At 49.3% G+C, this 18,320-nt stretch overlaps 1 protein-coding gene across 1 annotated transcript; it reads right to left on the minus strand.

The window, feature by feature from the left end:
- Window positions 1–319: 319 nt before the first annotated feature.
- LOC125705155 (nephronectin-like) lies at window positions 320–17,690 on the minus strand. The gene is made up of 11 exons (XM_048971554.1): window positions 17,353–17,690; window positions 14,477–14,577; window positions 11,368–11,460; window positions 8,579–8,698; window positions 8,231–8,350; window positions 6,690–6,824; window positions 4,848–5,306; window positions 2,652–2,735; window positions 1,964–2,074; window positions 1,364–1,623; window positions 320–1,119 (listed from the first exon to the last, which is right to left on the minus strand). The coding sequence occupies exons 1-11, from the start codon at window positions 17,424–17,426 to the stop codon at window positions 1,009–1,011; spliced, it is 1,668 nt and encodes a 555-aa protein (XP_048827511.1). The 5' UTR covers window positions 17,427–17,690; the 3' UTR covers window positions 320–1,008.
- Window positions 17,691–18,320: the final 630 nt, after the last annotated feature.

Raw genomic sequence — 18,320 nt, forward strand, 5'->3', positions numbered from 1 at the left:
CATGAAACGCAGTCGGCGGCATGTCACCGGCACGAGGGCGGCGCCACGAAACGCGGTCGGCGGCATGTCACCGGCACGAGGGCGGCGCCACGAAACGCGGTCGGCGGCATGTCACCGGCACGAGGGCGGCGCCACGAAACGCGGTCGGCGGCATGTCACCGGCACGAGGGCGGCGCCACGAAACGCGGTCGGCGGCATGTCACCGGCACGAGGGCGGCGCCACGAAACGCGGTCGGCGGCATGTCACCGGCACGAGGGCAGCAGCAGGAAATGCACACTGTTTGTGGGGCTTACAGTGACACACACATTAACTCGGACAGTTCAAGCCGGTCCTTTAATATGTTAATTATGTAGATCGGCTACAGTCTCCAGGTACAGTTATAATACTGCATAGAGCAGTTTCATTTAGATTACATTTTCATAAAAACAGAGGATCATGTACTGGAATCGCTTTGTAGAATCTCTACAAGAGTCCTTAAAAAATAAAAAATGATTTTTAAAAACTGAGAGTTAAATGTAAAATCCACAGCTGTGATGCTGTTTGGTCGTGTGATCTGCTCCGATGGTTCCACCTGTTGTGGAACTCGTCAGTTCAGGTGTGTTTGGGATTAAATTTGGGCTAGTTATGGTTCATTCGTCATAGAACGGCTGCAGAGCCTGTCATGGTACCAGGCAGCAGATCCGCGTGTCATCAGTGATGCTGGTGACATCACTGAGCATCACTGATCTTCACTGCCATCTGCACGTCCCACGGGCTCAAGCCACAAACATCTGTGGGCGTCCTTTTCCCACTCCGTCGTGGTGCATTCTGTCTTTGAAGAGTGTGGCTTCTCTGTCATGCATGGGGACACATGCACACTAGGGGGCACTGAACCTTCACACACTTACTGCTTCTCCATTTTGAGAAACGTTCCAGTTTATTCCATCCTGTGTCCGTTCGGTGCACCGCTCTTTGGGCTGGTGGAGCTGGACTGCCTCCCCAGAGCACAACCCCGCCCCCCACGGAAGTTAAGGCCTCTGTGGCCGGCGCTCCTCAGCGCAGGGGCCGGTCCTTAGGCTGATGTCGTCGACGGCAATCTCCCCGCTCTGGCCGTGCCGGCGCTCGCCCTTCAGTGTCACCTGTGAAGGACACAAAGTGATGAAGAGTGGCCGTGAATACTGCCGTGGCCCACCACCCTCAAACCATTCAGCCCCGCCCCCCATAGTGTGAATTGTGTGTCTCCATCCCCGCCCCAAGCCCTTGAGCCCCACGCCCAAACCTTTCAGCCCCACCTCCCATAGTGTGACCTGCGTGCTCCTCCATCTCCGCCATGTAGCCCTTGAGCCCCACCCCCAATCCCTTGAGCCCCGCCCCCACACTCACACTCTTGAAGCCGCCGCCCCACAATGTGACCTGTGTGCTCCTCCAGCCCTGGCCCCCAGTACGGCTCCACAGGGCCCGGCCTGTCTGCTCGCCCATTCCGGTGAAGAGCTGTAGCCCACCGACCCGATGTCCCGTCAGCTTGTGCCGGAAGGAGAGGCAGGAGTCACCTGCGTTCCACGGAGTGGCCAGCAGGAGTAGCAGCCGAGCCTCCCGGCCAGTCCGCTTGGATGCCGTCGCTGAGATGGTCAAAAAGGTGCCACCTTAAACAGCAGCACGGTATGATCAGTGGCTGGTCACCGACAACCTCTTGTCTGCATAAGAACCTTAATCACACAGTACCGTGTTGCACTGGCTGTTAATTATAAAAAGCCACTAGAGAGCGATGCTTGCTGTCTGCTCGCCAGTTTCCTGTGGCATTATGGGAAGGCCGGCACCCCGGACGCTGCGTCTGTCCCTGTGCAGCACAGCGCCCTCTAATGCCATTGACATGAGCCCCTAAGCTGATACAGCATACTGACAGCAGAAAGTAGGGCGGCTGTTCTTGTCTGGGGACACTTTGGGCTGTAACCATGACGCAGTCAAGCCGGAAGCTGACAGTACCTGCGGGGTCTCCCGCTGTTTCCCAACGTGTCTCTCCTTCCCCGTCTCTAATCCAGTGACACGGGCCGTTATCAAAGCTGCAGCTTAGGAGTCCTGCATCTTCAAGAGGATCTGCCACAGGATCAGAGTGGCTTGTGAGCCAGCATTCCTGCACACAGGGCTGTGAGGGCAGTGAGGCCCCACGGTCATTTACAGGGGCCCCAGAAGAGTCACTTTAAGGAGATATTCAGCAGGCTCATAATTCACATCCCTGACTGAAAACCTGAAAGAGACCATGAATCTTGAATGACCGGCCCTACAAAAAGCGAGGAAAAGTCTGGAGCACATTTGGTTGAGTCTAAAATCATCTGATCACATACTAGCACGCTGCTGCAGAATGTTCCGTGGGTGTATCTCATGCCGGGTCAGCATTCGTGAGGCAGTGTCTGACCTGCACGCTTTAGGCGAAGGGCTCTCACGTCCTAAAAAACACACTGAAGGGTGCTGTTTAGCTTCATAACCAGCCTGACAAAACTGCTCATCTTTCCAGTATTTATCATTTGGTGAGACTGTGGTGGAGCCGCAGCGCCCCGGAGACTCGTCTGCATAACAGTCATTTGTTTTCCCCCCGTTTTCATTCAGATCTCTCCACAGGGCCGTACAATGCGGTACTTGTTTCATAAACAGGACCCCGTAGGAAGCTGTTTACCTGAGTCTGCGTGCAGATCCTCTGCAGTGTTTCCCAGCTCAACGTCAAAATCTGAGATGCTCTCCTGCCCATGACTGCGTGGAACTAAAGAAGAACAAAGAGAAGCACTGAAATGTCACTTTTTGCATGCTAACATGCTAATTCCTACGATGCTAGTTTTTGTTAGCTTGTTAATACTTAAATCCTATTCCATTTAAGAGTAGACAATTGCTCCTGTGTGGATACACTTGGTGCTTCTCGTTATGGTTTGTAATTCTTGTGTCTTTTGTGACACTGATTTAACTGATTTAAGAATAAACTGATTTTCGGGTTTTTGGGATACCAAAAACAACATCACTGCCTGGGAAGCAACTGTGCTGTGGGTGGTTCTCTTTAATAAAGGCCAGGGTTAAACTGATGATCTTCCTTTGACAAGATGTGCCATTTAATATTCAGCAAACTGTGAGATCTGTGGTTATACCGCATGAACAAATGGACAGAAAAAGAATGAGGCGAAGTCAAGAGCAGCACCATCCACCCCCGAGGTGAGAGACTCTGTCCTGCTTCCGAACCAGAGGACTTCAGGGCTCCAAATGCCCATTTTTTATTAAAGTTTAGTCAGAATTTTCCTAAAGCAGGGCTAACACCTCCAAGTAAATGACCTGCTACACTCCTGAAGCATATAAAAATTATATAAATCCTAGCAGATACCCTTTAAATCTGTTTTTCTCCTCAAAGAAAAATACCAAGTGCTAGAATTTCCAAACAAGAACTGTGCTAACTAGCAACTGCAAAGGAAGTGAATGTACTGAATGACTCTCTGCATATTATTCACTTAATTATCTAGTGCTTTCAAGTCGCCATTGCCTCCGGGTGCCACTACAGGCTTATGGTGACACACACATTAACTCGGAGTGTTCAGACCAGTCCTTTAATATGCTTACAGTCAGTCACCATGTAGATCGGCTACAGTCTCCAGGTACAGTTATAATATTCCATACAGCAGTTTCATTTAGAAAACATTTCCATAAAAACCGAGAGGATATTGAATTTGAATCGCTTTGTAGAATCTTTACAAATAGTCCCTAAAAGATAATAAAAAAAATCTGACAGTTAAATTATCTTAAGTCATTCACCTCCTTCAGATCCTGTCGTTTTCCTCATCAAATGAGAAACTGCCTGTCCCCCCTCCCACACTGGGCTGTGAGTGTGTTGCGCTGCCCACCAAGAGAAGCACTTTACTGATTATTGGAATCTGACTGACTATCTGATTCTCTCCACGTTAGGAATCTGCAGACATCTCTCTTTATCATCTGCCTCAGTGTTACTTAGCTGCCGGTACAGTAACAGCAGAGGGAGCATAACAGGGTAACACCACCCCCCATTTAGGGGATAAAAGCCAGGTTCTCTCAAACCAGGGATGTGTTATTGTTAGTGATGTGTTATTGTCAGGGATGTGTTATTGACAGGGATGTCTTATTGACAGGGATGTGTTATTTTCAGTGATGTGTTATTGACAGGGATGTGTTATTGTCAGGGATGTGTTATTGTCAGTGATGAGTTATTGACAGGGATGTGTTATTGTCAGTGATGTGTTATTGACAGGGATGTGTTATTGTCAGTGATGTGTTATTGACAGGGATGTGTTATTGTCAGTGATGTGTTATTGACAGGGATGTGTCAGTGATGTGTTATTGACAGGGATGTGTTATTGTCAGGGATGTGTTATTGTCAGTGATGTGTTATTGACAGGGGTGTGTTATTGTCAGGGATGTGTTATTGTCAGGGATGTGTTATTGACAGGGATGTGTTATTGTCAGGGATGTGTTATTGACAGGGATGTGTTATTGTCAGGAATGTGTTATTGTCAGTGATGTGTTATTGACAGGGGTGTGTTATTGTCAGGGATGTGTTATTGTCAGTGATGTGTTATTGACAGGGATGTGTTATTGTCAGTGATGTGTTATTGACAGGGATGTGTTATTGTCAGGGATGTGTTATTGTCAGTGATGTGTTATTGACAGGGATGTGTTATTGTCAGGAATGTGTTATTGTCAGGTGTGTGAGGAAATGTCTTCATGTCCACAGTGACAAACTCTAATCAGAAGGAAATTAGCAGTTACTTGAAACCAGGAACAGGACATAAAAACCCTGTTATTTGTTAACATTGATCATCAATCCATCGCTTGATTACAGAAGAAACATGGAAATGCTTACTGTGCACATCACCCCTCTGCTTCTGAAGGATCTCCTTCTGAACGATCACTTTCTGAGGGATCTCCTTCTCAGTGATCTCCCCCTTTGGGATCTCTTTCTGGGTGACCTCCTTTTCAGGGATCTCTTTCTGATGGGTCTCCTCAGTGATCTCCTCCTGCAGGATCTCCTTCTGGGTGATCTCATTCTGAGGGATCTTATTCTGGGGGACTTCCTGCTGAGGCATCTGCTGAGGATTGTCTTCCAGAATCTCATTCTCTAAGGTGGAGGCCTCTGGTTTAGGGGCTGGGAGATGCTGATGGAGCACTGAGGAGAGACCCGTAGGAGTGTGGGGCGGAGCCGTAGGATGGGGAGTCGAGACTGAGGAGGGGTGGAGGGGAACCGGGACACGTCCTCCGGGTGGCACTGTTGCCATGGTAGCAGATGTTCTTTTCGTTGGCATGATGATCACCTTTGGAGTAGCTGAGATGACACAGTAAAGCTGACAGACATGCAGCACAGCATGTAATGTGGCATGTGAGTGTGTGACACCACTACAGGTGTAAACAGACTCCCTCTCAGGGATGGCATCAGTGTTGTCGGTAAAGCAACACACCCTCTTACATACAGGCCTGCACGGCTCCGAGGCTAATGCAGCTAAGTCGTCACACACTAACACCCTTCTCTCGCTATATCTGCCGCATGTGTCAGGCCATGATATGCTCTCTGTAGTGTGTAATCTGCCTCATGTGTCAGGCCATGATATGCTCTCTGTAGTGCGTAATCTGCATCATGTGTCAGGCCATGATATGCTCTCTGTAGTGTGTAATCTGCCTCATGTGTCAGGCCATGATATGCTCTCTGTAGTGCGTAATCTGCATCATGTGTCAGGCCATGATATGCTCTCTGTAGTGTGTAATCTGCCGCATGTGTCAGGCCATGATATGCTCTCTGTAGTGTGTAATCTGCCGCATGTGTCAGGCCATGATATGCTCTCTGTAGTGTGTAATCTGCCGCATGTGTCAGGCCATGATATGCTCTCTGTAGTGTGTAATCTGCCGCATGTGTCAGGCCATGATATGCTCTCTGTAGTGAGTAATCTGCATCATGTGTCAGGCCATGATATGCTCTCTGTAGTGTGTAATCTGCCGCATGAGTCAGGCCATGATATGCTCTCTGTAGTGAGTAATCTGCATCATGTGTCAGGCCATGATATGCTCTCTGTAGTGCGTAATCTGCATCATGTGTCAGGCCATGATATGCTGTGCACTGCTGCTGTTAGTTATGCCCGGTCAGTGTCACTTAGTGTCATTCTGTTAATGTCAATCTGTCAGTATTAGCAGCAGCAGTGTCACTCTGATAGTGCTACTGTAAGTGTCACTGTCAGTGTTAATGTTAGTGTCTCCTGTTATTGTCACTCTGGTACCCGCCGTGCATCACCAACCCTCCACTATCAGGAGGCCCAGTTCAGCCGGCTTATCCAGAGTCGGTTCTGAAAGCCTGCTGCATGATCTGAGTTTTGCTCTAACAGCCCTGAAAATGAGCTAAACGTGGAGGGAGCTGTTTGCTGTCTTCTAGCTGCCGCTTCAGTTCGTCATTCTTAATTTTTCATTAACATCAAACATAAGGATTGTCCATTTCTGCGGCTTTCCAGAGAGCTGTTAATGTCTCTAGGGCTGGGGGGGGAAGGGGGCAGAGGAAAGGTTTAGCTCCTTAACAACATAGGTGGAGTTCCAACCCCTAAGCCCCCAGTGGCAGCTCTGCTTAGTAATACGCCTGAGCTATGTGGGACCAAAGAGGCGATACTCATTGGCCCAGGATCCCGGCTGGAATTCGGCACTGGCCAATCATGGCAGAGCTGGTTACCGATGCACTGGAACTTCCCGCTGACGTAGTGCAGCTCCAGGCCGACATGGCACTTGCAAAGGAAGCTCCCGAAGGTGTTGACGCACCGGCGCAGCTTGGGGCAGACAGCAGGCCGCATTGAGCACTCATCCACATCTGAAATGGAGCCAACGTTACTCTCACATCTGCGCGCTGATGGTCTGCCAAAATAGCGGCTCCCCCGCTGGCCAGGAATGAATAATGCATGCCCTGCAAGCTTTAATTTAGCTCTTCAAATAAGCTGGTGTACCCAGTGTGTTCTTCATGTGATGGTCTTTACAGGAAGCGTGGCCGTGTTCACTGGCTGCCCTAATAGAAGCCTGAGTGAGCAGGGGGTCCGCACCCCCTCATACCTCCCTCACTATCTGCTTATTTCCTGTTTCCTCTCAGACCTGAACGCTACTCCCATGTTTGTCTGTGATGTTCACTCTGTGCTACAGGAAAATAAATGGGATCCCTGGAGCTGATACAGTTGCTGGGTGCAATAACAGAGAGGGGCTGCAGTGCTGTGGCTTGGTCATCAGGAAGATACACAGAGGGGCCAATTACATTAAGCATGGAAGGACCCCTCTCCCTCCCCCACCTCCACCCCCCGCACAAATGCAGACTCCTTGCAAAAACACGACTCCAAGGCTGTTAATGAAATACCTGATACACATCTGTACGAGAAGCAAACAGAAAAGGAAATGACTCAACACTTATGCTCCATTCAATAATAATGAACTGGTCGTTCATCAAATCCTCTCACTTATTATCCCAAAGGAATCCATAAAGGTGCTCCAGCAGCTCTTCATGAGGAACATCTGCTCTGCGCTTTGCTGCAGCGTCTTTGCTGTCTGCTCTGTTCCTATCGGTCCATTCTACCTTCTGGTATTTTCTCTATGTCCGACCTGGACGGGTCCAGCCAGGCTCACACCCGGTAACGATAGCAGGAGTCCTGCTTCCCTATATCCACCCCAGTCATTAGGTACTTAGCTGGTACCACCAACCAGACCTGGTGCCCCTGTGCCTTCTGCTCTGCCTCTGCGGGACTCAGGTTCTCCCCCAGGGAGTCAGATGCCACGTGGATGCAGGACACAATCTGAACATCAGCGACTTGGCCATCAGGAAGACATCCATCCATCCATTCATCCATCCATCTGTCCATACATCCCTGTGATGGAGTCTCACTACATCAATTTTCTGAAACCACTTGTCCTATTCAGCATTTTCACACATATCCATACAGAGCAAATGAACCAAAGAAAAGCAGATGCTTAATAATGATGATACTCCATCCATCCATCTATCCATCCGTCCATCCATCCATTATCCATCCATCTGTCCATCCATCCATCCGTCCGTCCATCCATCCATCCATCTGTCAATCCATCCGTCCGTCCGTCCCTCCATCCATCCATCCGTCCGTCTGTCCATCCGTCCATCCATCCATCCATCCATCCATCCATTCATATGTATTGCAGCTCTCAGACCTCACAGCATGCAGGCTGCCATGTCAGGTGTTGAGGCCGGGCTCTACATACCCACGCAGGTCCTGCCATCAGGGCCTAGCCGTAACCCTGGCGATGGGCACTGGCAGTGTACCTCCCCCTTCAGCACCTCACAGCCATACTGGCAGTTGGCCATGGCGCAGCTCCCAGCATCTGGAGGGAGAGCCAGAGGTACAGCGGGGCAGAGATTGGGGCCGGCTGCTCAAGCCGAACCCTGACCCTACCCTCAGCAACTGCAGTGAAATAAACTCTGGGCTTTCCAATCACAAGACTTTACTGGAAGGGAGTACTCAGGGTTAGCCAATCATGTGAATTTACGGGAAAGGCAAGCTCTGACCCAGCCAATCACATGGCTCTATTGGAAGGAACAGGATGACTTACTTCGGCAGGTGCCGTCGGACATCATGACGTATCCATACGCACAGTAGCATTTGTAGCTGCCCATGGTATTCATGCACCGGTGTTTGCAGGGCCGAGGTTTCAGTCCGCATTCATTCAGGTCTGCAGGCACAGAGAAAGGTGGGAAGCAAAGGTCAGGGGTCAGTTCCAGCTAATTGGGGCCCATTTAGGACCCAGGAGGATGTGTGCGCTAGCCCACCTTGCCCCCACTGTGAGGTTCACATGGGGGTGAGGCAGGTGGAAGGGATGATACGAACAACGGCAGCACATCAGCATTCTATCTTTGTTTAGGCACGTGCCCCCCCAGAAAACTGCAGCATGGGTGCCAAGCTGTGAGAATATGCACCTATGGCCCATTAAAGCTGTCAGTATGCGCAGTCGTACCGCTAACATTCTGACAAACCACCCCTTTCCGACAGACCACCCCTCATTCCAACAAACTGTTCTCAGTTCCAACAGATTGTCCTGCTTTTCAACAGACTCCCATTCCAACAGACCGCTTCTCATTCCAACAGATCACCCCATTCCGCCAGATGGCCCTCATTCCAACAGATTACCCCATTCCGACAGATGGCCCCTCATTCCAACAGACCACCCCTCATTCCGACAGACGTCTCTTAATTGTGATGGATCGCCCCTCATTCTGACAGACTGTCCCCCATTCCAATAGACTGCTCCTCATTCCGACAGACCTCTTTTAATTCTGACGGATCGCCCCTCATTTTGACACACTGCCTCTCTTCCTGACAGGCCGTCCCTCATTCTGACAGACTGCCCCCCATTCTAACAGACTGCCCCTCATTCCGACTGATCTCCCCCCATTCTGACAGACTGCCCCCCATTCTAACAGACTGCCCCTCATTCCGACTGATCTCCCCCCATTCTGACAGACTGCCCCCCATTCTAACAGACTGCCCCTCATTCCGACTGATCTCCCCCCATTCTGACAGACTGCCCCCCATTCTAACAGACTGCCCCTCATTCCGACTGATCTCCCCCCATTCTGACAGACTGCCCCTCATTCTGACTGATCTCCCCCCATTCTTACAGACTGCCCCTCATTCTGACTGATCTCCCCCCATTCTGACAGACTGCCCCTCATTCTGACTGATCTCCCCCCATTCCGACAGACTCTGCTGCTGTTGCCTGCTTCATATCCACCAGCTGATCTATGCCTCCTGGCTCCTTCCTGCCAGACTACAGTAGCTGTCTCTTCTTCACTATGGCCCCAGACTGAATGCCCTCATTTGAGCAGCGCATTTGTCTAGATGATTATGCATCTGCTCATCCATCTTCACATAAAGATAATTGCTGAGTGTTTTCAGCAGCAGAGCTGAGCTCCATGTGAGGAGAGCCTTCAGTGTCACATCACTGTTTTATAAATCCTGCCTTTGTAACTGTGGCTACTGTAGTCTGGGGAGACTGACCAACCAAACACAGATCCAGAGGCAACTTACTGTCAACTGGGGAACCAAAGGCCTGCACCATCAACACACACCACCTGAGGCTAGAATGCTTGTGGGTTTGAGTTCCCTATATGCGTTGCTGGTGTTTCTGTAGCTGTTACTGTTCAGGGCTGGATATTCAAAGCAGGCCTTGACCCATCTCTTGGCTGTCTGTGTCCGGGTGCTCATGGCTGCTATACCTTCCCACCTGCGGAACACGCTGGACTCTGCCAGGGCCTTCATGCGGCCTGGCTGCCCTCTCCACTTCCCGAAAACATTAGCTGCTGCTGCTGCCATGAACAGCACTATACCGAGGCGTCAGGCTGACTCTTTACACAGAAGATGTTCACACAGACAGATGCAATTTGCTCTTCTTTAAAAGACAATCAAAAGCAGGAATCTTTCTGTTGGGGGGGGCGGGGTGGTGGGGGCTGAGACTGTCTCCCGCTACACACTTCAGTGTCACAACCAGATTGAACAAAGCTAGTGAAACACATGCTTTTAAGTGGCAATCAGTGTCCCCACATATACTCTCCACAATACACTCTCCATATACACTCTCTACAGATACTCGACACAATATTCTCCCCCTAATATACTCCCCATGCACATTCCCCACAATATACTCCCCCTAATATACTCCCCATGTACACTCCCCACAGTATACCCTCCCCTAATATACTCTCCACATATAATCCCCCTATTATACTCCCCACAATATACTCTCCACATACATTCTCTACATATACTCCCCACAATATTCTGCCCATATCTCTGAATGGATCAGGCTACACCTTCACCTCCAAATAATGGGCAGGCTGGAGCAGAAGATCAGAACACTGGGCGATAAGGACTTTTTGTGGTGGAAATAATCAGGCACTGTCAGTCAAAAGGGAGATAAGTTGTCCTAGGGCCTGAGGAATAGGGCCTGAGAGCTTCGTATAATGCATGGGCTGTGCCGTGTCCTCAGGCCGCTGGTGTAGACAGCAGGAGTCCGTACCCCAGCTCTCTGGGGTGTCATTAACAGCGGCACCGCTCTCTGCAGATCACCTACAGGGGCCACATCTCTCTGTACCAACTTACTCCAGCATTCATGAAGGTTTCAGGGGAGCAGCTTCTTGGGGGGTTCTATATGTGCGGCCTATCGGGGGTGTCATGGTGACAGTGCAATATCATTGGCTGACTTACCGGGCAGGTCTGTGACTTGCTTTTAACTAAGCACTGGTTTCTCAAAAACTGTAAAACTGCAGTAGACTGACATGCGAGTCCAGACCTGCTCCCTCTCTCCAGTCCCAGAGGACAGTCGTTAAGAGGAGCCGTGCTCACCTTGGTTGCAGACCTTCCCAGCGTACCCCGCATGGCACCTGCATTGGTCTGGTCCGACACATTCCCCATGCTTACAGCCATGCCGACAGAGGGCTGCTCGGGAGACAGCAACACGCAGAATGGGGGTAGTCAGGTGACAGAGTGTCTGTGAAAGAGGAATCCAGCTACACATGTTCATAAGACAGTTAACATCCATCAAAGCACCTTTAAAGGAAGTCACTCGTGTACACACTGAACTTATAGAGACTGCTGGATACGCTCGTGTGATTATAAAGATTTAGGTTTAGAGTTGACAGGCATGGTTAACACCAGGAACACTGCAGTCTGTCCTGTAATAGCAAAGCTTTCGGGGTGATTTCTCCTGTGAGGTGGAGGGTCTCAGGGTGATGTATGTCAGGAAGAACTCCTTCCTTCTTCCTGATGACAGAAGAGAGTGTGGTAAACAAAGTCAGACGTGACACTGAACATAATCCTGCCCATCATTTTGAAGTGCCTCTCGAGGGAGCCCAGGGAGCCCTAATGTGGCAGGCTGATTGTGTACAGGTAGAGCATCAGAGACCCATACATGACATCAGCCAGTCCCACAGGGCAGCAGCTGGAGATCAGCAGCTGGAGATCAGCAGCTGGAGATCAGCAGCTGGAGATCAGCAGCTGGAGATCAGCAGCTGGAGATCAGCTCACCATAGGCGTTGGCTTTGGAGAGAAGCTGACAAGTCAGTGCTTCAGTGTGCAGACTGAGTAGCAGCAGGGGAAAGACGCACAGAGCAGATATATGAGCCCTCACAGCACTAAGACCATAACCATGCTGCAGTGCATTGTGGGAGAGCACCATGGGACATTGGGATTGGGGGTGGGGGGATGGACATAAAACATCTTCAAAATAAAAAAGTATGAAGTTGAAATTCTGGGGGACGGAACATGTAGACCAGACAATACAAAAGGCCCACTCTGGGTCCCTTACCCCAAGGCTCCCTCCCTGGGGCACACACCCTGGGGCACACACCCTGGGACACCCACCCTGGGGCACACACCCTGGGACACCCACCCTGGGGCACACACCCTGGGACACCCACCCTGGGGCACGCACCCTGGGACCCCCTACTCCAGAGAACCCACCCTGGGGCACACACCCCGGGACACCCACCCTGGGGCACACACCCCGGGACACCCACCCTGGGGCACGCACCCTAGAGCACCCACCCTGGGGCACACACCCCGGGACACCCACCCTGGGGCACGCACCCTAGAGCACCCACCCTGGGGCACACACCCCGGGGCACCCATCCGTCCCAGGATGGTCCTGCTCACATGCAGCTGGCCACAGATGGCATATAGAGCCAATCTCCAGGGGGACGTGTTCTAGACGCCCTTGCCAGCATTCTCTTCCACTCACCAATCTGCATGGGACAATTGTCAAGGTCTCAGGACCCGATGATGTAAGTTATGTTGTAAGTAAACAATAAAATGAGGATTCAAAAAACACAAACAGGCAACAGTGATGGAGGATGTGTCTCTACATGGCGCATCTGGAGTGAAACTACGCTGGACTCACGGCATCTACAGAAGCACGCAGACATAGGGAGCAGAAGAGCCTGAACCTCAGCATCGTCAGCAGGAGCTGACAGAGGCCCTCAAAGCTCCACACTGATGGTCATATGTAGTCTTTGAAATAAGAACATCTTCCTGAAGCCCTGCAGGCAGATTTACAAATACAAGCCAGCCAAAATTCACACATGCACACACACACACACACACACACACACACACACTCACATGCACGGGGACAAAATAGTTCACTTAAAGATTGTTCACAGAGGCTAATAATGCCAGCACACAGGCTGGCTGCTGATGGCGGTATTTCACTTTGGTGGGGGTCCCAGCAATGCAGAGATGAAGCATGAAAATAGACTGAAGAGTAGCTGGTTATTTCACAAGAGCTTGAAAAGACAAGCTGTCAAATTCCAGCTAACGTTACCACCCTGTAAAATGTCATCAATATTTTAAGAGCATACAGGCTCAGAGACACTCGGTCGCTATCCCCTTTCTTTTTGGAATGACAGAAGCAGACGGAGGTTTCTGATCCAGAAGGGGGTGCTGAGGACAGCTCAGTGTGCCGTAACAGTGTGAGAGAGGATGGGGCCTCTGCACCAGTGTCACCAGTGATAAGCCAAAGAACTGAGGCTACTGCCCAGACTCAGGAAGTTATCAAGGGAAGCACAGACATACCTGCAGTGCTGAGTGGCTGAGAAAAACACCGTAAGAACTGAAAATGAAGGGAGTGACAGAAGTCTTCACTGTTCAGGTTCTCCTTCACACAAACTGTGCCCGTGTGTGAGAGCGAGGCAGGTGTCTCTGTCCCCAAACCCTCCGCTGTGTCACCAATCTGACAGGATAAAGAGTCACGCTCATCCATCATTAGAGGACAGTGACATCTACCCTGGAAGACAGTTGATACAGGAGAACTGAGGGGTCATCAGAGCTGCCAAAAACGAGCAGCACACTGCGTGAAGATGGGGAAGGGAGTGCCGACCTCCCCACAGCGAGGTACTCGACACAGATCCACCGCCTGGATGGACAGTGTGCAGGAGCACGCACTCCCTTCTGGAATCCATGTTTGAGCTGGCAGGCATCGGTACTCAGTACCCATGCTGACACTGGCCCAAGTCCAGCGTGCAGTGGTACTCAGTACTTAAGCTACCACTGGCCCAGGACCAATGGGCATTGACAGCAGTATTCAGTACTCACGTTGACACTGACCCAGACCTGGCAAACTCTGGTAGCAGTATTCAGTACTCATGTTGACACTGACCCAGACCTGGAAAACCCTGGCAGCAGTATTCAGTACTCACGTTGACACTGACCCAGACCTGGCAAACTCTGGTAGCAGTATTCAGTACTCACGTTGACACTGACCCAGACCTGGAAAACCCTGGCAGCAGTATTCAGTACTCACGCTGACACAGACCCAGACCTGGCAAACCCCAGCAGCAGTATTCAGTACTCACGCTGACACTGACCCAGACCCGGCAAACCCCGGCAGCAGTATTCAGTACTCACGTTGACACTGACCCAGACCTGGCAAACCCTGGCAGCAGTATTCAGTACTCACGTTGACACTGGCCCCAGGAGCGGCGTGTCCAGCCCCAGCAGCAGTCGATTCTGGCCCCGTAACGACAGAGACCCGTCGAGGAGACCATCGGCCTTGGCCACCTGTGAGAGATAGTCCTGGGTTACTGGGAATACAGATCTGGAAGAGTCGCTCCTGCATCGGCGGAGAGTCACTCAAGTCAAGGGAGATACTAAGCAATAAATCTAGGTTCATAACACACCAGGTAAGTTAGACGCAGAACATAAAATAAACCAGAAGGGCACTGAAAACGGTCCAGTAAGTGTGAGGCAGAGACATGCAAATATATGTAAAGATCGACATTTGGCTTCATAGGTAGCTGTGACTGGACCCTCTGGGTCACCCGGGTCATCCTCATCTCCTGCCGAATGCCGTCATAAGACATTCATTTAAAAAAAAATCCTGGCAGAAAACACCTTCAGACAGATGTTTCCTGCTGTCAGGCAGGACAAACAATGATCACAGACGCATGGTGCATATTAAAGGTGTTGGAATCGATTCATGGTCAAACAAGGAGCTTTTACAAAGGGGCGTGTCTGTGCTTCTACTCCAGCAAGGACAAGAGCCCTGCGGACGGACACAGACCTGCCTTCCCATGTAGGAGATTCCAGTTATGGAGCATTCACTAGATTAATGGCATAACAGAAAGCAGAAAATGTATTTACAGAAGCAGGGCTAACCAAATCCCCGCCTACAACGGCATGTAGGTGCACACTTTACATTTCACACTTTACATGTCACACTTCACATTTCACACTTTACATGTCACACTTTGCATGTCACACTTCACATTTCACACTTTACATTTCACACTTTACATTTCACACTTTACATTTCACACTTCACATTTCACACTTCACATTTCACACTTCACATTTCACATTTCACACTTCACATTTCACACTTCACACTTTATATATTACAGTACGTGCTATATGTTACACTTTACATTCAATGGTCTACATTTTACACTCTATATACATTATACACTTTACATTTTACACTTTACAATTTACACTCTGCATTTTACACTTAAAAGTCTTTTTTAGTATTACAGAACAGTGCTTTATATTCCCATTGATGGCTACATGCTTTCAGTCTGAAAGAACATTTATTAGCCTGCTGCGATTTTATGTTACAAACTGTAAACACCTCAGTCAAATGAAAGCAGCTCATGCAAATGAGGTAAGAGAAGATGTATGAGAAACAACAGGTGCCTGTAATGTTGGGAAAGACGGGAACCCGGGTCCGCATGGGGCACACTGCCTCAGTCCTAATGGTCACTGGCAGCCATGCTCAGTACTCATGCTCACAATGGCCAGTGGTGGCACACTGCAACTGCAAGCTCTGCCAGGGTAGACAGCGTGTTTGATGCAGCAGATCAACACTTAACACATCAGTTCTGTGTTTGCCTGTGTGAAGGTATGTCTGTATTTGTGTGTGTCTGTGTGTGTGTGGGGGGGAGGGTGTTCTGTATATATTATATTGTGGGGAGCAAGTGTCCCTGTAGTGCAATAAAAACCTGATATTTTGGTATTGCAAGGACCATTTTACAGGTCCCGACAAGGAGAAACATTTTTATAAATATCTGTGTCTAATAATAATGGGAAAAGTCTTGTATTTTGTTCAGTTACTTATGGTTAAGGTCAGGGCTGGGTGGGGGTTAAGTGAAACTAATATTTACACAAGATGTACAATGTCACACACAGACACATACTCATACATGCAGAGAGAGACACACACAGGTGTGAGAGTGTGTGCATGCACACACACACACACACACACACACACATTTGTATTCATATCTTTGTGGGGACTCTCCATTCATTTCTCTGAGCATAACTCCAATCCCAAATATGACAACCTTAACCCTTAGCCAGCCCTAACCTTAACCATAAATAACCAAACAAAATGCAATAATTTTTGCATTATTAGTTTTTGATTGTAGTAACAAATTTGTATAAAATTGAATTTCCTCTTGTGGTGAACGAAAAAATGGTCCCCACAACGTTAAAATATCAGGTCCCCACGATGTAATGCATATCCGACCCACCCACACACGCACGTACACACACACATACACAGACCCACATAAACTCACTGTCACGCAGACAGACATACACACAGAGTCATACGCTACTGGCAGTTTAGAGAGAAGAGTAAAACAGAGAGGAGAGTACGCACAATCCCTAATACCGGGGAGGCAGGTGTGAGCCAACACCTCTGCCTACTGATGCATACGGAGTTCATTTTTTTCCTTTAACTAATATGCATCTTAATTGTTTAACTGTCAAGTAGGTTGTTGCCGGTTCCAGCGACCTGATCAGACCGCCGGTCCAGAAAGTAGGTACAATCACCCACTATTCCGTTTATTTAAGGAATACGCGTTTTGAATAGAATCTGTATAATTATGTCATTCTATGCTGTTATATTCCCCTTATAAAAGACGGAGGCGATGCACAGTAATGATTTACCGCGAGTGAGGGCAGTGAGTGACAGAAAGCAAAAGCCTGCACACAAAAGATGACATGTCGGCAGAGCTTATTTATTTCATTATTATTTGTTAGCCCCTTCCCAAAGACCACTATCATTAATACGCTGCTTTACATTAATAATAAAGTTTGCGCATTTTCTAATAATGGTTGCTCAAAAAACAAAAGAAACGCTTAATTTTGGAAAATATCGGTAACAACTGTACCCAAAAGCATTTCCACATGTGTTTATTTACTAGTTCTTTCTAAAGTAAACCCTTTTTGTCAGTACATGTGTTATAAGTATACGTCGCACGGGTTTTCCAAATGTAATACAGTGATAGCGATGGCAAATCAGCTTGACATTTAAAGTAACGTTTCCTTTACCTGCCGCCAAAGTCCGCACTTGCTCCCAAACAACAACAGCTGTACAACAGCATCAACTTCATCCATATCTGCATGGCAAAACGCGCTTTCGAGCAGCGGACGCCCGGAAGATAACGTGAGCTTTGCTCCTGACACTCGACAGTAAATAAAGCGTGAGACGCACAGGCTTGTGGGCTGGAGAAGCCGATTTGCTGCCGTCCTTGGATCAGACGGTTCGCTGGGTGTCCGAGGTGGCGCCTCTGCGCTGCCCGGTGTGAGAGGAGCAAGTGGAGCCTCCCTCCTACCCAGGACCTCCTCGGGAAGCAGGGTTATGACGTGCTGTCACCTCTATTTCTCTGTCAAGTGTCTGCCCATGGAGCTCTGCTCGGCAAAGAGCTTCACACAAAGAGCCTGGGCAGTTTATCAGCCCGGCTCACTGTGGCTTTCCAGTCTCAGCAGCACAGAATACATGTCAGAAAATTGCTGCTTAAAGTATGTTAATGGTACCCTGAGGGACCAGAATTAACCTGAAGCTGGGATCATATGAGTGTGTTACATTTATAAAAGCACACCATAATGTGAAGTTGATCTTCTTCCTACATGTGTAAGGGGGGGGGGGGGTTACTGAAGGAGCTTTTTGGGAATGTAAGCAGCACAGAATATTAATGGCTGGCTGGATGGATGGACTAATCTACAGTAAGGTCTAAGCCAAACATGACTCTGACCAGCATAAACGGTTATAAGATGGATGGTCTATAGAAAAGACCAAACCCTCCTGTCTCTGACCAGAATAATATGTCAGAAGGTATGTTGTCTCCCATTGAAGTTCTGTGATGTCCAGGCGTGTCACCACGAGAACTTCGGGGGGTCTTCAAAGTGTGGGCTGGTCTCCCTGGGCTCATTGAAGCTGAGCAGGATGTACAGAAATATCATCTTCTCAAATCCTGAATCCCGAACAGCTAATCATACCGTAGCTTCAAAGAGGCACA

This window comes from Brienomyrus brachyistius, chromosome 12, assembly GCF_023856365.1.
Source record: "Brienomyrus brachyistius isolate T26 chromosome 12, BBRACH_0.4, whole genome shotgun sequence".
In the NCBI taxonomy this organism is placed as follows: domain Eukaryota; kingdom Metazoa; phylum Chordata; class Actinopteri; order Osteoglossiformes; family Mormyridae; genus Brienomyrus; species Brienomyrus brachyistius.

What these genes read in the sequence shown, in the direction of transcription:
- LOC125705155 (XM_048971554.1), bottom strand. Translation starts at nt 17,426, where the DNA reads ATGCAGATATGGATGAAGTTGATGCTGTTGTACAGCTGTTGTTGTTTG. An exon ending in AGTGCGGACTTTGGCGGCAG is followed by an intron (nt 14,578 to 17,352) that starts GTAAAGGAAACG and finishes TATCTCTCACAG; the next exon opens with GTGGCCAAGGCCGATGGTCT. An exon ending in GGGGCGGCGGCTTCAAGAGT is followed by an intron (nt 1,120 to 1,363) that starts GTGAGTGTGGGG and finishes TGTCCTTCACAG; the next exon opens with GTGACACTGAAGGGCGAGCG.